At 43.1% G+C, this 25,600-nt stretch overlaps 1 protein-coding gene across 1 annotated transcript in view; it reads right to left on the reverse strand.

The window, feature by feature from the left end:
- APPL2 (adaptor protein, phosphotyrosine interacting with PH domain and leucine zipper 2) overlaps nt 1–25,600 on the reverse strand; it is a 75,735-nt gene that overhangs the window by 14,266 nt on the left and 35,869 nt on the right. Inside the window, exons 7-18 of the mRNA XM_075344740.1 lie at nt 22,335–22,481; nt 22,166–22,248; nt 21,740–21,898; nt 21,192–21,380; nt 18,469–18,511; nt 11,599–11,655; nt 11,421–11,509; nt 11,154–11,318; nt 11,015–11,070; nt 10,754–10,928; nt 10,321–10,357; nt 7,035–7,175 (exon numbers count right to left, since the gene is read on the reverse strand). Coding sequence (XP_075200855.1) covers nt 7,035–7,175; nt 10,321–10,357; nt 10,754–10,928; nt 11,015–11,070; nt 11,154–11,318; nt 11,421–11,509; nt 11,599–11,655; nt 18,469–18,511; nt 21,192–21,380; nt 21,740–21,898; nt 22,166–22,248; nt 22,335–22,481 — 1,341 coding nt within the window. The remainder of the gene's footprint in view (nt 1–7,034; nt 7,176–10,320; nt 10,358–10,753; nt 10,929–11,014; nt 11,071–11,153; nt 11,319–11,420; nt 11,510–11,598; nt 11,656–18,468; nt 18,512–21,191; nt 21,381–21,739; nt 21,899–22,165; nt 22,249–22,334; nt 22,482–25,600) is intronic.

The raw sequence follows: 25,600 nt of genomic DNA on the forward strand, positions 1-25,600 counted from the left end.
TGCATCAGAGCTCCTTTGTCTTCCTGAGACCTTGTGGACGAGGAGAATTGGGACCTGCCCGCGCCCAGAGAGGAGCGAAACCTCGACTGCCCTCTCCTCTGTTGGGATATGTGTGGTTGGGACTGGGGTAAGAATGAATCCTTTCCCTTGGATTGTTTGATGACTTCATCCAGACGCTCGCCAAACAACCTGTCGCCACAAATTGGCAAACTGGTTAAGCGCTTTTTTGGAAGCAGAATCTGCCTTCCATTCCCGTAGCCATAAGGCCCTGCGGAGTACCACCGAATTGGCGGCCGCAACCGCCGTACAGCTCGCAGAGTCCAGGACAGCACTAATAGCGTTGCCGAAGTTTGGGAGGTAATGGATGCTACTTGTGGCGCGGCCGTGCATGTGGCTGCTTCAATTTGCGCTTGACCTGCTGAGATAGCTTGTAGCGCCCATACGGCTGCGAATGCTGGGACAAAAGAAGCTCCGATAGCTTCATAGATGGATTTCAACCAGAGCTCCATCTGCCTGTCAGTGGCATCTCTTCCACTGCAAGTAATGATCTAGCCGCCAGTGTGTGAGATTGGAGGGTCCACTCTGAGACACTGAGTCCAACCTTTAACCACGTCAGGTGGAAAAGGACAACGTGTATCCTTAAGGCGCTAAGAAAAAACGCTTATCTGGACAAGCATGGTGATTCTGGACTGCCTCTCTGGAATCAGAATGGTCTAGAAACATACTCGGTGTACGCTTGGGGAACCTGAAGCGGAATTACTCCTGCTGATAATCTGACTCCTCCGCCGGAGGAGCTAAGGGAGAAATATCCAGCATTTGATTGATGGACGCAATGAGATCGTTCACTATGGCGTCCCCGTCTGGAGTATTACGATTGAGAGCGCCCTCAGGATCAGAATCCTGATCAGCTGTCTCCGCATCATCAACCGGAGATTCCCCCCGCTGAGACCCTGAACAACATGATGTCGAGGGAAATTCTAAGCGAGCCCGCTTAGTCGGTCTGGGGCTGGGGTCTAAGTCAGAACCCTCAGCCTGGAAGGTATCCCGGGAGGACATTGTTGGTCCAATTGAGGGGGGCCAGGGAACAATGATTCAACAGAGTCCCTTTGCTGAGATACTGGCCTGGACTGCACGGCTTCTAGTATCTCAGCCATAGTCTCAGAGAGTTTTGCAAACTCCATCCCCGTCACTAAGGACCGTGTCAACAGGTGTCTCCCCCTGGGCCCCTCTGAGCAGATGCTCTGGCTGAAGAAGAGAGTCACAGGGGCCACACATTGCACACAATGAGGGTCAGTGGGACCTGCCGGCAGCTGGGTAGTACAAGCGGCGCAGGCAGCCTAATAATCCTGTTTTTTTGGCACCCCTGCCTTTGTGGGGCCATGCTATTGTTTTCTCTGATTAACACAAAAGGGTAAATAGCCATAATGAACTGTGCTCATACAGTGTAAAGTATTAACACAGAATGTATCAATACACTACAGCACCATGGGGGTAACACCCCAGGTGCTGCTTACCAGACGCCTAAAGCGATTGTGAGGCCACCAGAGACCGTGTCTGGGTTTCCCAGGGTTAATCCCTCTCTGCTGCGTCGGAGGAGCTGACAGGAAATGGCTGCGGCGTCCTGACGAGAGGGGGGAGCCGTGGGCGTCTCACACAGTGCACAGTGAGGGGAGTGGAGTATGCAAAGCATGCTCCAGCCCTCATGCTGCTCGTTTGTCTCTCTCTTTCGTGCAGCGTCTCGCCCTTCCCCCTGCCTGTCAGGGCTGAGGGCGGGAAAAAGGAAGCTAGGCCGCAAGAAAGCCGGGGACTCGAGTATAAGCGTCGCCGCCGTAAAAGCGCGGCCGACGCCGAAGTCCCCGGCGAACTACAAGTCCCAGCCGCGCCGCAGTTTCACAAGGCAGCGGCGGTTAGCGCGGTAGCCCCTACATATAAACACACTCAGCGACGCTGAGTGTGTAATGGCACATATAGACCCGGTCAGCGCCGCGGTCCCCGGTGCACTAGCACACCCAGCAAAGCTGAGGTGTTGCCGTGCACGGTCCCTACAGGGATACAGAGTACCTTCAAGATGCAGGGCCATGTCCCTGAACGATACCCGGCTCCTATCCATCAGTCTCCACAGGAGTTGTGGATGAAGCACGGTCTCAGTGCCTGGAGACCGGTAAGATCCCACTTCACCCAGTGCCCTGAGGGGGATGGGGAAGGAAAGCAGCATGTGGGCTCCAGCCTCCGTACCCGCAATGGATACCTCAACCTTAACTACACCGCCGACTAGAGTGGAGTGAGAAGGGAGCATGCTGGGGGCCCTATATGGGCCCACTTTTCTTCCATCCGACCTGGTCAGCAGCTGCTGCTGACCAATCTGTGGAGCTGTGCTGTGCATGTCTGCCTCCTTCGCACAAAGCATAAAAACTGAGCAGCCCGTGGGAGCACGGGGGGTGTATAGGCAGAAGGGGAGGGGCTTAACACTTTTGAGTGTAATACTTTGTGCTGCCTCCGGAGGCATAGCCTATACACCCAATTGTCTGGGTCTCCCAATAGAGCGACAAAGAAAAATAAATTAAAAAACCTGGCGTGCGGTCCCCCCTAATTTTCATCCCCAGCCATGGTAATGCCGTCTGGGGGCTGGTATTTCAGCCAGCAGCCGCCCTGTATTGCCACATCTATTAGTTGTGACAATCACGGTACATTACTGGCTCTTCCCGGAGGCGTGATGCGGTGCCAGTCGGGGTAATAGGTTTGTGATCGCACGGGCATCTGTGAGATACCCGCATCACAAACCTGTAAATGAATGTAAACACACACAGAGAAATATACTTTATTTAGAATAAAGTACAAACGTGCCCTCGTTCACCATTTTATTACCCAACACCCTGCAGCTCCGGCGTAATCCACACGTCCCACGGAGACACATCCGGCTCTGCTACATGTCTGAGTGTAGCCACTGACTGAGCAGAGGCTGTGACAGGCTGGGCTGAGACATTCTCTCCTCCGCAGCTCCAGCCCCTCCCCTCCTCAGTGCCGGCCCCCCCCCCAGCAACAGAGGTCCTCTCTCACTGACCTCTAGCAGGGACACTCGCATGACACTCGGCTATGCTGTACTGCCAGCGTGAGCCGTGTGTCATACGATGGGATCGCACCGGTGCACGCGGAGACAGACAGCGGAGGAAATGGGGAGAAAGTGCTCCCTCTATCTTCTCCGCTCCTGTGATGCGATTGCAAGATCGCATCACAGTCGCATGACCCTTGGCTGACACCCGCAGCAGAGGGTCATTTGCATATCGCTTCCGATGCTGTCGCATCGGAAGCGATATGCAAGTTTACAAGAGCCCTCAGAAGTGTGCGGGTGATATGTCAGACTCGTGCGGGTCTGACATGGCATCACCCGTCACAGCCTGCCACTGTCTGAACATGAGCGTGCATGTACCTAGAAACACATGCACGCTCCTGTCAGATGTGTGTGCGGCTGTGCTGCGATGTCAGACTTGTGGGAGTCCCTCGCAAGTGTGACTGCTGCCTAAGATAAGCCGCATGCATTTTTTTTTTTACTTAAATAAAAAAAAAAAAACAAAAAAAAAAAAGACGACGTGCGGTCCCCCCCCAATTTTCCTCCCCAGCCATGATAACGCCAGCTGGGGGCTGGTATATTCTCAGCCCGCAGCCGCCCGGTATTGCCGCATCTATTAAAATGTGACAATTTCGGTGCGATAACGGCTCATCTTGATTGTCCTGGTGCGCTGGCAATCAAGGTAATAGCAGGCGTTAATAAAAGCGCACGGCTGCTACTAAACCCTAGGTTTGTGATCGCACGGGCATCTGTGAGATACCCGCATCACAAACCTGTAAATGAATGTAAACACACACAGAGAAATATACTTTATTTAGAATAAAGTACAAACGTGCCCTCGTTCACCATTTTATTACCCAACACCCTGCAGCTCCGGCGTAATCCACACGTCCCACGGAGACACATCCGGCTCTGCTACATGTCTGAGTGTAGCCACTGACTGAGCAGAGGCTGTGACAGGCTGGGCTGAGACATTCTCTCCTCCGCAGCTCCAGCCCCTCCCCTCCTCAGTGCCGGCCCCCCCCCCAGCAACAGAGGTCCTCTCTCACTGACCTCTAGCAGGGACACTCGCATGACACTCGGCTATGCTGTACTGCCAGCGTGAGCCGTGTGTCATACGATGGGATCGCACCGGTGCACGCGGAGACAGACAGCGGAGGAAATGGGGAGAAAGTGCTCCCTCTATCTTCTCCGCTCCTGTGATGCGATTGCAAGATCGCATCACAGTCGCATGACCCTTGGCTGACACCCGCAGCAGAGGGTCATTTGCATATCGCTTCCGATGCTGTCGCATCGGAAGCGATATGCAAGTTTACAAGAGCCCTCAGAAGTGTGCGGGTGATATGTCAGACTCGTGCGGGTCTGACATGGCATCACCCGTCACAGCCTGCCTCTGTCTGAACATGAGCGTGCATGTACCTAGAAACACATGCACGCTCCTGTCAGATGTGTGTGCGGCTGTGCTGCGATGTCAGACTTGTGGGAGTCCCTCGCAAGTGTGACTGCTGCCTAAGATAAGCCGCATGCATTTTTTTTTTTACTTAAATAAAAAAAAAAAACAAAAAAAAAAAGACGACGTGCGGTCCCCCCCCAATTTTCCTCCCCAGCCATGATAACGCCAGCTGGGGGCTGGTATATTCTCAGCCCGCAGCCGCCCGGTATTGCCGCATCTATTAAAATGTGACAATTTCGGTGCGATAACGGCTCATCTTGATTGTCCTGGTGCGCTGGCAATCAAGGTAATAGCAGGCGTTAATAAAAGCGCACGGCTGCTACTAAACCCTAGGTTTGTGATCGCACAGGCGTCTGTGAGATACCCGCATCACAAACCTGTAAGTTACAGTAAATAATAAGACACAGAGTAATCCTTTATTTGAAATAAAGTACAAACGCAGCCTCCTCCTTCAGCACTTTATTACCCAACACACCTTTCCAGCGTCAGCGTAAGCCACACGAGATCCAGCGAAGACACATCCAGCTCTGCTACATCTCAGAGAGAGTAGCCATAGAGCACGACTGCCTGCTCTGAGTGCAGCCTATTACTGAGCTGCGATAAGCGATGACTGCACGGCAGAACTGTCACAGGCTAGGGGGCGCGTCAGCCAGGAACCAAATCACAGATGAGAGGACGGCCGGTGGGCGGGGAAAACACGGAAAGCTGGATGATTGCGTGCACAGTACAGGAAGTGAAAGCGCGACCCGGAAGCAGTGTGCCACCATGACACAGTCTCAGTAAGTATGAAATACTCATTTATTTCTGATTTTCTTCTTTTTTATTAATTGCCGAATCCGGATTGTGCACCTGGAATCCCGCGCCCGGGTCCGGCCCGGAGATAGCGCTGAAACCACACGGATCCGGACATTTACAGTCCGGGTCCGCTCAACACTACCCCACACACATTATAACAGCCCCACAGTGCCCCCTACACACATTTTGATGACCCCACAGTGCCCCCACACACTTTATGATGGCCCCACAGTGCCCCTCCACACATTATAATGGTCCCACAGTGCCCCCCAAACACATGATAGTGTGAGGACCAGACAGCGGGCTACAGGGCAGGTGAATATTAATTCTTTACATTCTATAGTTATTATGCTCTGTTGTATTTTGAGACACACACACACACACACACACACACACACACACACACACACACACACATACACACTTTCCATCCTAGACTACCTAATTCAGTTGTGCTGACCTTACACCTTGCTATTCTTTATAACTAGCTACATATTACGTTATATTCTGACCCAAGTCTCAGTATAATGTTTATTGGCATTTCTCCTCCCATCCATACAGTTCAGGCCATATCTCAGATTATTTGTTGACCATATAATTGTATCTCAACCTCATCTATTTATACCAGAATGCCAGGATTATCTTCCACTCTTTTGGTACTTGTGATCCACATATGGTTATAAATATTTTTTGCTGGTCATGCAGGTGTTAAAGAGCTATTTGTATTTCAGCCTTAGGCTAGTTTCACACTTGCGTTGAACGGCATCCGTTGCATTGCGTTGTGTGATGGATGCAACGGATGCGTTGCATATAATGTCACAACGAATGCAACGGATTGTACAAAACAACAGAAAGCTTTTTTTTTTCTTTACAGTTTTACCGGCAGCAGACTATTGTGAACGATCAGCTGATCACCTGGTGGCCGGGCGCTCAGCTGAGCGCTCTCATGCCAACGGCCGGGCACTCAGCTGAGCGCTCTCCCATGCCAGCAGCCGGGTGCTCAGCTGAGTGCTCTCACATGTTGGCGGCCGGGCGCTCAGCTGAGCGCTCTCACATGCCGGCGGCCGGGCGCTCTGCTGAGCGCTCTCACATGCCGGTGGTCGGGCAATCAGCTGAACGTTCGGCCACCGAGAAACAAAATAAAGTTTCTGTGATTAAAAAAAAAAATTAAAAAAAAATGAGCATGCACAGTGAACAATAAAGGTTTCCGCCGCTCAAAAACACGTTACATGCTGCGTTCCCTCCGCCCGACGCAGCGTCAAAATAACGACGCTGCGTCGTCCAGCGGATGCAACGCTGACACTTGCGTTACAGTGCGTCGTCCATACAAGTCTATGGAGAATAGTGCAGTGCGTTAACGGACGGCACTATTCTCCATAGTGACGGACTGCGCTAAACGCAAGTGTGAAAGTAGCCTTATACTTCTAGATTATCATATTTGTATGGCATAACCTCTTGCTCACTTTTTCCATTGTGAGATTCATTTCACATTAACCCGGTTCCTAAATGTGTCAATATAGTTTAAGCATTTTTATACATCTTTTGGCTTATGTACCTGATGTCTACAATTTGCATTGCCCTATCATTCTAGGTGACCGCTTGTCCCATCTGCTATATCTGTGCAATTTTGTACATAAATATTGGAATGCATCAGTAATGTTTAATGGTATCAGGCTCAACAAAACACAGGAAAAAATAAAATATAATGTATGAACAGACCTTTTCACCCTCTGTATTACTTTCCAGGATATAGGCACTCAAGGATTCGACTCCAGATGCTTCAGGGGTACAAACAATAAATCCCACCAAACGCTTGTTTTCTAGATGGGCAGCAAATTGTGTTATGTTTTCAAGGTCAAACTGGTGAAGCAGAAAAAAAAAGTATTGTATAAATAAAATAATATTTTAACTTTTAAAAACAAAAATTATAACCAAATCTCAGAAACCATGACTTCATTTTTCGGAACCGCAATGTATTTCCTAGAAATAGTTAAAGAGGACATGTCAGCGCTCCTGAAAGGTCTGTTTTGGTAAAAGCTTGCATTGCCAACTAAATAATTTTAGTAACATAACACAAGAACCATAATTAACCTTTCAGATCCTCTGCTATTCCAGTGCCTCCAGTGGTCTCTGCCAGTTCTGCAGCTGGTCATGTGCCTTAAGCATTCACACGACCACTGCAGCCAATCACTGGTTTGCACAGTTACTTGCCATACATGCTAGTATCAAAGGTGAGGGCACCACAGTCATAGGAAGGATTTGTGTCATCATCGCTACAGGACCAGCACGGCGCCAAAGCAGCAGTGCTAAAATGGCAAGGTATTTGAATGGCGACTTATGGTTATTTTATTATGGTATCACATTGCATGCGGTTTGGAAAATTTCATAACTCTAGAAAATCTATTTAACCCCTTCAACCCCGGGGCGCTTTCCGTTTTTGTTTTTTGCTCCCCTTCTTCCGAGAGCCGTAACTTTTTTATTTTTCCGTCAATCTTGACCTATGAGGGCTTTTTTTTTGCGGGAAAAGTTGTACTTTTAAATGAACCCATAAGTTTTACCTTATGGTGAACTGGAAAACAGCAAAAAAAATTCCAAGTGTGGAAAAACTGCAAAAAAAACAATAGTTTTTGGGATGTTTTATTCACGGTGTTCACTATATGGTAAAACTGATATGTGAGCATTATGCCTGAGGTCAGTTTGTAGACATCAAACATGTATAGGTTTACTTGTATCTAAGGGGTTAAAAAAAATTCACAAGCTTGTCCAATAAAAGTGGCATACGTTTTGCGCCATTTTCCGAAACCCGTAGAGTTCTCATTTTTTGGGATCTATGGCTCGGTGACGGCTTATTTTTTGCGTCTCGAGCTGACGTTTCTAATGGTACCATTTTTGCGCAGATGCTACGTTTTGATCGCCTGTTATTGCATTTTGTGTAAAACTTGCGGCGACCAAAAAAAACGTAATTTTGGAGTTTGGAATTTTTTTTGCCACTACGCCATTTACCAATCAGATTAATTGATTTTATATTTTGATAGATCGGGCATTTCTGAACGCGGCGATACCAAATATGTGTATATTTATTTATTTATTAACCCTTTAATTTTCAATGGGGGGAAAGGGGGGAGATTTGAACTTTTAGGGTTGTTTTTTTTTTTTTTACTTTTTTTTTATTTTATTTTACTAGTCCCCCTAGGGGGCTATAGCGATCAGCAATTTGATCACTCTTATCTATCTGCTGATCACAGCTATACAGTTGTAGACAGCAGATACAGTCACTTCCTGCTTCCCTGGCCCCCGGGCCGGGTGAAAACGAAAGTGAAACGTCATAGCTGCAGGCGTCATCACATGACCCTGTGCTACGATGGCAACCACCGAAAGTCACATGATCACACACGTGACTTCCGGTGGGGGCGGTGGTAAGTGAAAATCTTCACCGCGCGTATATACATATCTCGCTGCCAGACTTTGGCAGTGAGATGTAAGGGGTTAATGTTACAGGTGGAATGCGATTCCACTCGTAACATGCAGGCACACGTCAGCTGTTGAAAACAGCTGATATGTGTGCCGATCAACGGCGCCTTCCCGCGGCAGGGGGTGGGGCTTAACGGGACACGCTCCATGACGGATATATCCGTCCATGGTCGTGAAGTGGTTAAAAGGGAATATGTCAGTAGGTTTTTGCTACCTCAATTGAGAGCAGCATAATGTAGAGCCAGACACCCCGATTCTAGCGATGTATCACTTAGTGGGCTTCTTGCTGCAGATCTACCAGTTGTGACAACACTTAACTCTGTATAACCCAGCCCATACAACTGATGGGCAGCTGTGTACCCTGTAAATAGACAGAAAACTGCCAATCAGTGGTAGGGGTGGGGTTATCCAGAGCTCATGAATATTGAGGATTACATAGCATCATGTTTACCAGTCTTCTAGTGATAAAAATCGGTGTTTTATCAGGAGGAGATAACCAAAAGTACAGCAAGCAGCCCAGTAAGTGACATGTTGCTGGAATCAATTCCTCTGTCTGAAGATAATGCTGCTCTCAGACTGCTGGTAAAAACCTTGTGACAGAATCCATTTAAAGGGGTTTCCCACTACTTGAACAATCCCTTCTTATTTTATTCCCCTTGTTCGCTCCAGAAAAATAAATAAGCCTCTACTCCTCCTCTGATGCGGCCACGATTCCAGCGATGTCTGAAGCCGCTTTTCCAAGGCCCACATGACATTATTCTGACACGCGAGTCCCGCGACCAATCAGTGCTGGCTTGCTTCTCCCCACCCTCAGACATTTGAGGAGGAAATCAGGGCAGCATTCACCTCCTGCTCAAATGTCCAAAGGTGGGGCGACAGATGCTGGGCGCTGATTGGTTGCGGGGCCATCGTGTCATAATGTCAGATGGGCCCTGGGAAATCGACTTCAGACATCCCTGGACCCACAGCAATATCAGAGAGGAGTTTAGGTTTATTTATTTTTCGGGGGCGAACAAGGAGACTGAGTAGGGGGTGTACAAGTAGTGGACATCCCTTTAATGCAAGTAAGCAGTTTACTCTTCCCTAGCAGTAACAATTGTCTCCCATAATCGTTTGTCTCGCTATATATGAGGGTGCCTATTGGGTTAATATTTAGGCCTGGCACATTCAGCGTCCACAATGTGATTTGGATAAACAAATTATCACCAGTTTGGAGAATGGTTTCTATTCAAATAAAGTATAAGCTCATTATTTCCAGCAGTTGCCTGTACCACTTTATGCTGAAAAGAATGTGATATTGCTGTACAGGAAAATACTTCAAAGACACAGAACGTTGTCTACTGTTATCTGTTCATTATTCTATAGCCATTGGGATAAAACACAGCTACTTCTATAAGCTTATTATGAATAGGAAAAGATTACGCCTTACTGAAAGAAGACCTTAGACTGAAGAATGAGCCAAAAAGCACAAAGGATTTATACAAAAATGCGGCAGTTAATCTAATCCAGTGTTACAGAAATATGATGTACTTACACTTATTCTTATAACTTGTGTTTGTGGATCGATTAATCTGAAATGTAAAAAAAAAAAAAAGTTAATTTAAACAAGAAAAAGAAATAAAAGGAATATACAAGTTATGGAACACAAAAGAAAATACATTTTGAGCAAAGTGTTAAAAAGAAAATATTGATTTATACATTCACGCTGCCTGCTAACCTGAGAAGGCAAAAAAATAAAATAAGAAAAGGAGAATCGAGCTGCGACAACTATGCTCATGTTTCTTTTGGGATTCTGGTCATTTTGATTGCAAGAATAGCGCTTCTGACTGTGCCATTTTTTGCCTTTATATATTTACTGAATACCCCAGTGAATGTACGATCTATAATTTTATGCCCTACACAAAAGAAAAAAAATTCTGTATTTTTGTGGATTTGCATCTTAAGAAAAAGCAGTATAAAGAAGGTACCTTATGCTTTTGGTTGTGACCATCAAGTGCGATTCTGTCATTCGAAATATATTATGGATGGCCCGGGCGGCCAAGACCTGTCTCATCGCTTCAAAGATAACCTGGTTAGTATGGTCTGTTTTTACTGCCATGGAGCCTAAAAAGCGAACTACAAACATTTGCTGCAAAAGTAAGCCTGAAATATATAAAACAAGACAACAAGGTTATCTTTGGCCCTGTAGATTCATATCATAATTCATACAGAGACATACAAAGTGTTACCTTCATCTGTAGAATTGTCAAGTTTATCATCAGATTCTCCAAATGGATTTGTACGTCTGAAAAATAACAATATGAATCAAATTCTATTGACTTTACCTCCCTCCTAGTATAATAATTGCCCAACATCAGTAAGACTCACCTAGGGCCTCTATTCTGGTCCTGGAATTCAGTGGCCGGTAGAACAATGTCAAACTGTATCGGGGTTCCAGGAGCTATCAACTGTTCCAGCTCTGGTTCCTTGGAGGACTGCTCAGGCAAGGATTCGTTTTGTGATACAGGCTGCACAACGCCTTCACTATTTACGCTGAATTCATAAAAAAATTTAAATTTTACATTTCCAGATACAGAACATGCTAAGATTTATAGCACTAAAACTACCATCTGTATTATATTATTAGATAAGTACCTTTGTGGTATGTTTTCAAGTTTTCTATCAAAACTAGTGATGGGAGTTACAGCCTGCTGTGCGGTCTGATTGAGTTTTATGGCTACAGCCTACAGGAAATAAAGGTCTTTTATCACATGTATGCCTTCGTGTAAAATCATCAAACTACATGGAGAAATATATCAATTCATAAAGGTACCTCTGGATTATCGGATAAGTAGATCTGCCTTGAAATATTGTTGATTGCAGAAATCCACTAAAAGCAGAGAAGCAAGAAAGAAAAAAAAAAAAAAAAGGTTTGTTTTGGATATCGATAGATCCCAAGCAAAAGCCTCCAAACCAGACTGTTTTTTCCATTGTGCACGCCTCCTAAGCAATGAGCAAAGCCTACACCTCTTGGCAATTGGAATTTTGTCTCTCATCCTGTCCAGTACGGATCTACATGAAAAGTACGGGACAGAATGAATGTGATGTGCTCCCATCTGCAGGGTATGAAAGAAGTACTGAATATATATGCACAATACATCGATACTACATAGACTCCTGGAGTCAAGTGGCAAAAGGTTGGATGATGGCTGATATGGTACAGAGTCTTAAGAAAGGTAAGAAGGTGGATTCAAACAACTACCATCTGGTAAGTCTAATATCAATGGTGTACAAAATATTTGAGAGAATTTTAAGAGATAACATGCAAAAATATCAGAGAATAATACTTGTATAGTAACTGACAAACAGCATGGATTCATGAACGATAAGTCGTATCTAACCAACGTACTGGGTTTATATGAGGAGGTACAGTTGAATACACCATCTAAAAAGACACATCTACATATTTTTCTCACTATCTGACATGAAATCAGAATAAACCTTTCCCGTTTTAGGTCAATTAAGAACCAAAATTATTTATATTTGCCAAATGCCAGAATAATGAGACAGCATTTTCTACGGATTTTTATTACTTTCTGCAAAGTCAAAAGTTTACATACACTAAGGGGTACTTTGCACACTACGACATCGCAGCTGCGATGTCGGTGGGGTCAAATTGAAAGTGACGCACATCCGGCATCGCTGTCGACATTTGAGTGTGCAAATCGTTTTTGATCCGATTAACGAGCGCAAAAGCATCGAAATCGTATCATCGGTGTAGTGTCGGTCATTTTGATAATGTCGCGGCAGCGACAGGTACGATGTTGTTCCTCGTTCCTGCGGCAGCACACATCGCTGTGTGAGAAGCCGCAGGAGCGAGGAACATCTCCTTACCTGCGTCCCGCGGCTCACGCCGGTTATGCGGAAGGACGGAGGTGGGTGGGATGTTTACGTCCTGCTCATCTCCGCCCCTCTGCTTCTAATGGTCACCTGCCGTGTGACGTCACTGTGACGCCGCACGACCCGCCCCCTTAGGAAGGAGGCGGTTCGCCGGCCAGAGCGACGTCGCAGGGCAGGTAAGTGCATGTGAAGCTGCCATAGCTATAATGTTCGCTACAGCAGCTATCACAAGATATCGCAGCTGCGACAGGGGCGGGGACTATCGCGCTCGGCATCGCTACTATCGGCTTGCGATGTCGTAGTGGGCAAAGTACCGCTAAGAGTACTATGCTTTTAAACAATATGGGACAGCCTATATAATGATTTCATGTCTTTGGAAACTTCTGTTTTTTGGCAACAACTGAGTTAATTCAAGACACCTGTGGATGTATTTTATGCACACCTGAAACAAACTAATTCTTTGTGTAGCATCATGGGAAAGTCAAAAGAAATCAGCCAAAATCTCAGGAAGAGAATTGTGGACTTGCACAAGTCTGGTTCATCCTTGGATGCACTCTCCAGATACCTGAAGATGCCTCAATCATCTATACAAATAATTATATACAAGTACAAACAACATGGGAATGTCCAGCCATCATATCGCTCAGGAAGGAGACTGTTCTGTGTACCAGAGATGAACATGCTTTGGTCAGACATGTGCATATTAACCCCAAAAAAATAAGACCTTGTAAAGATGCTGGTGGAAACTTGTAAGATTGTGTCATTATCCACAGTGAAATGAGTACCGAATCAACATAGGCTTTAAGGCCAGTCTGCCAGCCATGAAGCCAAAAGAAATATAAAACAAGCTGGATTAATGTTTGCCAATGCACATAGGAATAAAGTCCTTAATGTTTGGAGATGTCATGTGGTCTGACAAAACCAAAATTGAACTGTTTGGCCATAATCGCCATTGTTACATTTGGAGGAAAAAAGGAGAAGTTTTGAAGCCTAAGAACACCATCTCAACTATGAAACATGGGGGTGGCAACATCATATTGTGGGGTTGTTTTGCTGCAGGAAGCAACATCTCAAGACATCAGCCAGGAACTTAAAGCTTGGGCGGAAATGGGTCTTCCAAATGGACAATGACCCAAAGCATACTGCCAAATTGGTGACAAAGTAGCTTAAGGATAACAAAGTCAATGTTTTGGAGTGGCTATCACAAAGCCGTGATCTCAAGCCTATTGAAAATGTATGGGAAAACTGAAAGGCAGGTGCGAGTAAGGCGACCTACAAACGTGGCTCAGTCACACCAGTTCTGTCCGCAAGAATGTGCCCAAATTCCTACTAACTATTGTGAGAAGCTTGTGGAAGCAAAACATTTGACCCAAGTCATACAGTTTAAGGGCAATGGTACCAAATACTAATGAAAAGTATGTAAACTGTTGACTTTGCAGAATGTAATAAAAATGTCTTTAAAACATGCTCTCTCTAATTATTCAGGCATCTTTCACATATAAATAATTTTGGTTCCGAATTGATCTAAAAACGGGAAAGGTTTATTCTGATTTCATGTCAGATAGTGAGAAAAACATGAGATGTTTTTAGATAGTGTACAGAAACTTCTGGTTTCAACTGTAAGTGCAAATCTGATCTGATGAGATTTATCTGGACTTTGCAAAGGTATTTGATACTGCCTAAGGCCATGTGCGCACTAGAAAGTGACTTTCTCTTAAGGAAAATCCAGACCCTCTTAAAGAATCCCGCACCTGCGGTTAAAAACCGCAGCGACATCCGCATGTGGTTTTACCGCGGTTTGACGCGGATTTACCGCAGGTTGGTCCCTGCGGATTTTTACCATTATCTACAGCAAAAACTGCAGGTACCTCCAGAAAAGAAGTGACATGCTCATTAATTCCGCAGCGGAAAATCTGCGGGTATAAAAAACGCAGTGTGCGCACAGCGTTTTTTAAAACCCATAGGATTTGCTGGGTAATGACTGCAGCAATGTTAAGACACATTTTCTGCTGCAAATCCGTGGCTAAATCTGCAGCGTGCGCACAGTGCCTTAGACTGAAGCTCCAGAAGCAAGAACTACGGGAAACTATATGCATATGGATTAAAAACCTGGCTAAAGGGAACCTGTCAGGTGCAATATGCACCCAGATCCGCGAGCAGTTCATATTGGACCTGAAAATAACCCTTTAATGGACAAAAAAAGTGTAATTGTAAATGGTTAATACTCTGAATGAAATAAAGTCAGCAGTGGGGTACCACAGGAATCTGCGTTAGCACTGATTCTTTTTAATCTCTTTATTAATGACCTTGTGGATGGCACAGAGAGTAAAGTGTCAGTTTGGTGTGGTCAGCAAAGACTCCATAGGATATTAAAAACTTACCTTGATAGTATAATATTACAAAACAATCTGGATAAGATGTCAGAATGGGCAGATACTTGGCAAATGAGATTTAATGTTGATAAATGTAGAGTACTGCACCTAGGATGGAGTAATCCTATAACTGCGTATACATTAAATGGAAGTAAACTCGGGACTACAGAACAAAAGAAGGACTTGTGGATTCTGGTTACAAATAAGCTGAACAACAGCACTCAATGTCAAGCAGCAGATGCTAAAGCAAACAAGATTTTAAGTTGTCCAAATGAAAAGAAAAAGAAAATCCCATGATCTTAATGTGTTATTGCCCCTCTATAAAATTATAATTATTTATAAGGCTACATTTTCAATATTGGAGGTGATTTCATAGATATGTATAAATTCATGTCTGGTCAAAATAAAGGACTGGCACACGACTTATTACTTCCATACACCTTCCAAAGGACCAGGGGACATTAATTATGTGTGGTGAAAAGGTGATTCCGGCAGCTAAATAGGAAAGGGTTCTTCACAGTTAGAGCAGTCAGTCAGGTGCTCAATTTGTCCCTGTTTCTTGTTCCTCTCCTTGACACATATAATGGCTGCAAATTTCCACTCAGTTAAACAAAAATTCCTGCATTTCTTGACTTTTTTGGTGTGTCGCAGATAGAACCAGAATGCAAGGCAAGTGCTAGTGCTGGACTCCCAGGGATTTGAGAGAGGGTGAGGAGCATCATTATTTTAAACCAATCTAAGGAATTGAAAGGGGGACTCCAGGGAGATAATAAAGTGTTCTAATGGCCATGCCCTCTTAAATTCTTAAGATAACATTCATAGTGTTATTTACCATCTTCATAGTACCTGTCAGTGTAATGCAGGAGCTAGTCCTTAGTGCTACCCCTCCCTTCTGGGACGTTACATCATGGGCTTGGCCATACTCCCCAAAGTATACCTTTAAGAAAAAAATCCCTAGACAACCTCTTTAATTTAACCTCTAGATCAACAAGTATTAAGTCCTTATATTACACTAAGACCACCAAAGAGCAAATTATGAAATTGCCAGGTAATAACCCTTATTTAGCATATACAAATGTGAAATAGAATACATATACCCTTCATATATTCTAGACCATCAGGAATGCCTGCATTTTGCCATATCTCACAAAAGGAAAAGTACATGCATGTAGCTCCATTCTAAGGACAAAATCTTCTGTAAAATATATATAGCATTTCATAGTAATATTTCATTAAAAGGGGTAGTCTACTTTCAGGAAAGTTGATGGACCCCAAACTCTCTAAAATAACAAAATGTAGGTATTCTCCCCTCCCAGGTCCATCGCCGGCTCCTCTCCGCTGATCGGGTCATGGGGTTTTTGTTGTAGCTGTGACATTATGTTCAAAACATGTACTAATGCTGTAGCTAGTCACTGAGCTCAAAGTCTGTACCGAGTTACATACAATAGGATAAAGAGTTGCACACAAGTCACAATGTATATGGGAATGATGAAAAGCAAAACTGCTATGGAAATACTAGACTGAAAAATACAATGAACTATCTGAAAAAGTGAAAAAGCATGAAAAATGGAATGTGCATAACTGCTATGAATAATAGGAATATAAGAGATGTTTAGCCATTGTATTGATCAATGCAAAAGAGCCCCCAAACCAACACCAAGGTAATCTCTATTTTTGGGGTCCCTAACCTATGTGTAACCTCACCTGCAGTTAAAAAACTTGCTCTGTATGGGAAGCGAAGGACCAAGCTATACAGTCATATGAAAAAGTTTGGGCACCCCTATTAATGTTAACCTTTTTTCTTTATAACAATTTGGGTTTTTGCAACAGCTATTTCAGTTTCATATATCTAATAACTGATGGACTCAGTAATATTTCTGGATTGAAATGAGGTTTATTGTACTAACAGAAAATGTGCAATCCGCATTTAAACAAAATTTGACCGATGCAAAAATATGGGCACCTCAACATAAAAGTGACATTAATATTTTGTAGATCCTCCTTTTGCAAAATAACAGCCTCTAGTCGCTTCCTGTAGCTTTTAATGAGTTCCTGGATCCTGGATGAAGGTATATTTGACCATTCCTGTTTACAAAACAATTCCAGTTCAGTTAAGTTTGATGGTCGCCGAGCATGGACAGCACGCTTCAAATCATCCCACAGATTTTCAATGATATTCAGGTCTGGGGACTGGGATGGCCATTCCAGAACATTGTAATTGTTCCTCTGCATGAATGCCTGAGTAGATTTGTAGCGGTGTTTTGGATCATTGTCTTGCTGAAATATCAATCCCCTGCGTAACTTCAACTTCGTCACTGATTCTTGCACATTATTGTCAAGAATCTGCTGATACTGAGTTGAATCCATGCGACCCTCAACTTTAACAAGATTCTCGGTGTCGGCATTGGCCACATAGCCCCAAAGCATGATGGAACCTCCACCAAATTTTACTGTGGGTAGCAAGTGCTTTTCTTGGCCTGCCACTTCTGGGCTTAACAAGAACTGTACCTGTGTTCTTCCATTTCCTTACTATGTTCCTCACAGTGGAAACTGACAGTGTAAATCTCTGAGACAATTTTTTGTATCCTTCCCCTGAACAACTATGTTGAATAATCTTTGTTTCCAGATCATTTGAGAGTTGTTTTGAGGAGCCCATGATGCCACTCTTCATAGGAGATTCAAATAGGAGAACAACTTGCAACTGGCCACCTTAAATACCTTTTCTCATGATTGGATACATCTGCCTATGAAGTTCAAAGCTCAATGAGGTTACAAAACCAATTTAGTGCTTTAGTAAGTCAGTAAAAAGTAGTTAGGAGTGTTCAAATCAAGAAATTGATAAGGGTGCCCATACTTTTGCACCGGTCAAATTTTGTTTAAATGCGGATTGCACATTTTCTGTTAGTACAATAAACCTCATTTCAATCCAGAAATATTACTGAGTCCATCAGTTATTAGATATATGAAACAGAAATAGCTGTTGCAAAAACTCAAATTGTTATAAAGAAAAAAGGTTAACATTAATAGGGGTGCCCAAACCTTTTCATATGACTGTATATGTGAAGTGAAACAAACGGCTGTGGGTGGGGCAGGGTTCTCAGACAGAAAAGTGCATACTAACTAAAGAATGTATGTCTGGACATACATACATTCTTCAGTTTGTACTGAGTTACATGACACAGGACATGGAGTTCATTGATTGACAGTGCTGACACGTACCGTCAATGTGACACCACCATTGCCAGTCCTGAGCAGCGGCACTAGCCAGCAGTGAGAGGGAGTTACCTGCTCTTTGTAATTTTAGAGCATTTTGGGATCCACCTATCCTGAATTTTGAAAACCCCTTTAAGAAGTATTTTATGCTAGCTAATAAATATAGATAATTTCACACTAGCGCCTACGCTAAGAAAATGGAATAGAGAAATGGTTACCTCTTCATATTCCCGTTTTCCTTCTGCTTGGAGAATGAGACTCCTGGAAAATGCAGTAAAAGTTAAAATATGTTTCACTCACTAAAACCCCCTCAAAATTTATATGTGGAAAACAAGAGAAGAGAACCACGGAGTTAGGACTAAATAGTAGTTCAATAAGCAATACTTTCCACTTCTTTGATAGCATATCAATTTGACATAACATTTACTAGATCAGGCCCTGTGCGCACGCAGTGGATTTACCCGCGGAATTGCCGCGAATTTCGCTGCAGAAATGCTGCAGAAAATGTTTATAACATTTTTGCAGTCCTTCTCCAGCAAAATCTACGGGAATAAAAAAAGCTGTGTGCACACTTTTTTTTGTCGCTGCGGATTTACCCGCGGAATTTCCGCTGCGGAATTAATGTGCATGTCACTTCTTTTCTGCAGGTCCCTGTGGTTTTGCTAGTAATTATTGGTAAAAAAATGCAGGGACCAACCTGCGGCAAAACCGCGGAAATTCCGCACCAAATCCGCGGCAAAACCGCATGCAGATTTCATTGCGATTTTAGTGCGTTTTTTTTTACCGCAGGTGTGAGATTCTTTCACATGGTCCGGTTTTTCCTGAAGAAAAAGTCATTTTCTAGTGTGCACACAGCCTTAGTAAGTTTGGATTTTTTTTTTTATCAATTCCTTTTTAAAAGTTAACATTTTAGGGAACTTTTCTGTATTCTCAGCGTATGTTGTGCTATATATAATCAATAATATCTCCAAAAGCAAATAAACTGCCGAAAACGCATATCTCTGGGATTTAATGGTGGATTTTAATTTTTTAAATTGAATTCACTGGGAAGCAGCAGGAATAAAAGAGAAAAAAGTGATCACGTTTGACCTCATGAAAAAATATCCAACTCCTAAATAGAAAGCCCCAAATATAAGATTCTCATACAAATGTTATATATAAAAAAAAGTGTATATAAAAAATGAAAATTCACCTAAATAACATAACACTATACCGTATTTTTCGGACTATAAGATGCACCGGACCATAAGACGCACACTGGTTTTAGAGGAGGAAAATAGGAAAATAAAATTTTAAGCAAAAAATGTGGTCATGACACACTGTTATGTGGCGAGGATCTGCTGCTGACACTGTTATTGGTGTAATGTCCCCAAATTCTCTAAGGTACACCCATCCTGGTAATGATCCTCCTGGCTTGTATACAGTATATATCCCTCATCCTGGTGTAGTCCACATCCTGCTATATACCCCATCCTGCTATATACCCCCATCCTGCTCATAATATACCCCCATCCTGCTCATAATATACCCCCATCCTGGTATACGGCCTGCATCCTGTGGCACATAAAAAAAATTAAACATTCATACTCACCTTACCTCACTCCCTGCAGCATCGCTCCTCCTCCGTCTGTGTCAGCAGCAGCGCCGCTGGAGTGTGGAGCCAGCCACGATCCCTGCAGCATCGCGATGTCCTCCTGTCTGTGCTGGCGGCGGCTGCGCGTGGACACGTGTGCACAGCGATGACGTCATCGCTGTGCACACTGCTAGGTCTCCACACAGCCGCCGCCAGCACAGGTAGGAGGACATTGCGGTGCTGCAGGGATTGTGGCCGGTGAGTATACTGATTCACTGCACCCCGCACTGATGATGATGCACAGGGGGCAGTGAATACAGCCACACATGATCACACCAGGCTGTAGTTGCCAGGGGTGATCATGCGGGCAGGCTGTTTAATATGCGCGCATTCCCCGCCCACCCGTCAGCGCCGGCTTCAGCGCTGATAGATGATGGGCAGGATGATGGGCGTGCATATTAAATGAGCGGGTCCACGTGGTCACGGCAGGCGCTGCTACAGCCTGCTCGTGCCGCCAATGACCCGCTTCACGGCAGCACCCTCATTCCCCGCAGCCCTACATTCAGACTATAAGACGCATCCCTCACTTTTCCCCAACATTTGGGGGAAAAAAGTGCGTCTTATAGTCCGAAAAATACGGTAAGTAAAACAGCATATGTAATCAGCACATGTTCAAGGAAGGTAAAGGGTTATTCCAACATTGAAAGAATAGCTGACAACTTTGTGGTGGGGTCTGACTGTTGTGTCTCCTTTCCTGAGTCCAAGATATTTTTGAAAAAGCCAGGTGGAATGAGGAAAATAACTACCATATTTCCCAGATAATAAGACAGTGGCTTATATTATTTTTTGGCCTAAAAATGCACTAGGGCTTATTTGTGGGGTAAGGGGTCTTCTCTCTTTTAGGAGTATCTGTTTTAATGATGTGTTCTGCACTATTCTTTAAGATTTTTTAGCTGCATGTACACTTAACTATTGAACCGCAACTAGGGCTTATATTTGGGAGGGCTTATGTTTAATCCTTACTCTAAAAATTCCTGCTAGGGCTTATTTTCGGGTTACGGCTTATTTTTTGGAGAACACGGTAGTTACAAGGTATTATTAATAGAATAGGGTTTGGGACCTAGTAGAAGGCACATTTAGTACCAAAACTTGTAGTCCTTGGGGGGGCTAATGGTGTAATGGATACTTTTGCTTGTCTGTCTACAACAATTTTAACTGTTGAAAATAAAAATTCATGATGAAGTAGCTGTATCTATACACACACACACACACACACACACACACACACACACACACAGTATAATATAATATATATATTATACGGGTCATAACTAAGGTACAAGTATACAAATGACATAAACCACTTACGATTTGCCATTGGGAGCAGTGATTTGAAAGCAATATCGTCTGTCTTCACAGTCCACAGCCATGACTGAACAGTTGTCCAAGTCCTGAATCAGACCCCCAGCTACTTCTCCACGGTGCTGACACATTAGGTTTCCCCCTTGTGTAAAGAAATACAGTCTATCCCATGTTGTTGTAACCAAACCCGTTTTGCTGAAGGATATAAAAAAAAAAATAGACTTAACTAGTTACACTTCATAACATGACATATACAATGACAAAATCTAAAAACGTTTCCTTTCGCTTTATGTTCTATGTTACACCTGGAAGAAAAAAAAAAAAAAAAAAAAAAAGATACACTTTTTTGATTTTTACTTTATTATGTTTATTATTTAGTTTTACATAATTTAAAAAAAGTATGTTTCCTTGCACTAAGGCTCAGGGTTTATGAAATGGCAATACTCCTTTAACCCTTCTCTGGTACCTTGGGGTCAATATGACCCATGCAGATTGGTACCACAAGTAATTTTTTTTCCATGGTACCAGACATGGGTTTAGCATTGTATTTTTACCTTCTCATGTTTAGATAGCCAGCCTTTTGGAGCAGGTTTCGGTTGATTACTGGGGAAGTCACGTCGTAGTCTGGTGTATATAAGGCATCACTACCAGAAAGTAGCTCTTGTTGTGTAATCCTCATGGCCTCTGCTTCAGCATCCAACTCTCCTTGTATTCTAAAAGAACAGATGGCAGTCCACAATAGTTGATCATAGAGGGCAGAATTCCAGTAACACAATACAGGTACAAACAGACGACACAATGCAATTAAAATGTTTCTCAGACAGTTGGTATTCCGCCGGTTCCATCTTGGAAGCATGTAAGAAACTGTTCTGCTGGCCATAAGATACATTACACCATGGTACATTAAAAGAGGTTTATCCAACAAAGTCTTTGCTTAGAAAATTTCCAGGATGGTAGAATTAAATGTTTTGTATGCTCACCTCTGAATCATGCTGGACACTGAAGCCAAGAAACCGTCCATTTTTGTGGAAAACATTTCATATCCCTTTTTCAAAAAAGCAATCTGCAAAATAATGAAATATGTAAAGTTTTAACGCTATAATAAATATTAAATAAATCTGTTATAAAGGCTAAGATCATAATTCTCACCTGTCCTTGTGTGTACCCCAGAATAGGATCCAGCATTGCGGTCCTCTTCCGATACTGAAGAGCATTTAAGGCACAATAGTACTGCAGCGATGACAAGTGTTGCTTCCTTCTAGCTCCAGCAACTTCTTTTGCGATCTCAGATTTTAGCTTTATAAAATGAATGGGTGAAAAACATAATATATACTGTCATTTCCCTCCCCTACATAAACAGAAGTTCATAAACACTTATAATCTGCCTGGTAATGCAACTACCGGCACGGATATGAGAAAGAGCTGTGCACCCTTATGAATCACATGGTGGAACATATGCAGAATATTATATGATTATAATGTGCGCACTAGAAAATGGACTTTTCTTAAGAAAAATTCGCACCCTCTGGCCTTACTATTATAAGTATTTTCTGTTTCTTATCAGTTTCTCTGATGGAGCAGGATATATTTTTTTGATTCTTATGGACGGTGCTTTCTACACGTTAGCCCACCAACCAGTTAGTTACACCATGTTCATTCATTTTAGTTCAGCGTATTCCTACCCTATGACTTTAATATTATTTGTCACACTACTAGGCTGCTATGAAGCATCACAATTCCCTTCCAGTTCAGGAGACCCGCCATAAACTGGATATCACGTGAATACCTGCACATTTAGATAATCGCAGTTGAACAAAGGCAACTATGATGCAGTACTGGTGCAGGAATTTGGTGTATAGATTTCAGCACCAAATCTGCATCTTTTGGCAAAAAAAAAAAAAAAAAAAAAAAAAAAAAAAAAAAATCGGTTTTCTGCTAGGAGATACAGGTCTCATTGAACTGAATAAGTTCCTCTGAGGTGAAGTCACAGAGTTCAATGAGATCACCTGAGGTGAGTTTACCTGCGGTCACAGGTGGGGGTACTGTGGGAGCCTCCACCTGTGAATGCAGTTAAAACTCAGTGACATCACTGCTCAAAGCTGTGGCTCAGTCACATTCTCTGCCTGAAGCTGTGGTCATGTGATGTAATGTGCCCGGGTGCTGCGACTTCAGTATGTAGCAGAGCCGGGATGGTCGTGTGACCTTGTTTGGATTACGTTAAACCTGGGCTTTTGGGGTTAATAAATTGGAGAAAGAGGGTGTTTTTTTTTGGTATTTTATTCCAAATAAAGAATGTTTTGGGTGTTTGTATTTCTCATAGACCCCTACCCATGACTAACTTAGTGGCCACTGTGAGCTGTCATTAACCCCTTATATTACCCCGATTGCCACCAAACCAGGGCAATTAGGATGAGCCGGGTAAAGTGCCGGGATTGTTGCATCTAATGGATGCGACAATTCTGGGTGGCTCCAGGTTGCTATTTTTAGAATGGGGGGACCCAAAAACCATGGGTTTCCCCAACCTGAGATTATCAGCCCTCAGCTGGCAGCTTTATCATAGCTGGGTATCAAAACTGGGGGCTACCGCATGCAGTTTTAAAAAAAAAAATATAAAAAAATAAAAAAATCTTTATATATTAAAATAATAATAATAATAATAATAATAATAATAATAATAATAATAAAAAAGCAGCATAGGGTCTCTCTTATTTTGATACACAAAGAAGATCAGTACACGGCTGGGGGCTGCAGCCTGTAGCCGTATTCTTTATCTGTGCTGGGTATCACAATATGGTGGGACTCTACGGCAATTTTTTTTTTTTTTTTACACCACCACCAGACAGCATGTGTGATTCCAACCAATCACAGACGCTGTCACAGAGGGTGGGGGCACGGTCTGACTGCAACCAATCACAGCTGGGACTGATGGTGGCCGAGGGAAGCAGTGAATATGTATGAGGATTAATGAACAGACCCGGAAGTAGTGTTACAGCTGCACAGTAGACTCGGCAAGCATAATAATCCTGCTTTATTCCTTATTTTCTTTGTTTTTTGTTTAATTTTTTTTTTTAATTATCTAGGTGGCTGAACCGCAACAGTAACACGAAGTTCCCCGAGAAGTCAGTTTTCCGGGTCCATGTGCGGACACTAGGTATCCGATATGGATCCCGAATTTCAATGCTTACTGGATGGATGGGCAATTCCGCTTGATTGACAGTTTGGACCAGCAAGTATCATTACACCGCTGACCAAAACAGTGTGCTCTTTGATGGGGCTATAAGAGGCTGCTTTGTCTCTGCAGCACTTGAGGAGGGCAGTACCACTAAAGCTGGCCAGATCAGGAGCTAATGGTGCGCTACAATTATACCAGTTTCAGTGCAGTGTTTAAAAGTGCAATTGAAAAATGTTTGACCATTATTGCTAAACTGCAGCGGTGGACTGTAACCTAGGTGACAAGATGTAAGTACAAAAAAAAGTAGAATTATTATGAAAAAGGGGTAGCATTTTAAGAAGATTTAAATTGTGTAGTTGCCAGTTTTAAAGGGCCTTTCCAAATATACCAAGCTTTTAAAATGGGACTAAAACTAACTACACAAGTGTGTCAGGAATTCACATTAATCTAAAAGATTTGCGAGATCCTGGTCCAGTGGCCACATCAGTAGGCTAGGCCACTAAAACAGTACTGCAAAACTTATCCTAACCACCCACATCCATTGCCTCTCTTCTGATCAGTAGGTCCAGTGCAACATTATTGCTACAGTGTGCCATCCACATCATTCTGGATATGAGCAAGGATCCGTGGTGAGCAGGTTCTACTAATCAGAATATGCGACGGCGATGCAGGCAAGTAGGAGTAGGTTTGTAAGGCTCTTGGCCAAAAACTATGGACTATCGGTGTCACTGCTGGATCTGAGTGCTGATCTTTTTGTCCAATTCGATCATAAATATAAGACAGCAAATAATCATTATCTAATATCATAAAAGTAGTCATATGAGACATATCCTTATATATATTATCAACAAACAGAAATCAGAGTATATTGTATCAAATAGTTTTTATTTTACAAAAATATTTTTTTAAAAACGTTTAGTGATTTGGAATAAAAATCAAAAAAATCAAGAAAAAACATCACTTGAAAAACAGTTTTTCAAGTGATGTTTTTTCTTGATTTTTTGATGTTTTTTTAGTGATTTGGAATAAACAAATGTATTTTTAAAAAATATTTTTGTAAAATAAAAACTATTTGATACAATATACTCTGATTTCTGTTTGTTTGTTGATAATATATATTCTTTGGAGTTAAAGTATCATAAAACCCATGGTGGAGAAAATATAGAAATCTGTCAATATGTATCTAATATCCTTATATATGAAGTTATATGCATAATGTATTACTGTACTATAAAATATCAGC

Source organism: Anomaloglossus baeobatrachus, chromosome 4, assembly GCF_048569485.1.
Source record: "Anomaloglossus baeobatrachus isolate aAnoBae1 chromosome 4, aAnoBae1.hap1, whole genome shotgun sequence".
Taxonomy (NCBI): domain Eukaryota; kingdom Metazoa; phylum Chordata; class Amphibia; order Anura; family Aromobatidae; genus Anomaloglossus; species Anomaloglossus baeobatrachus.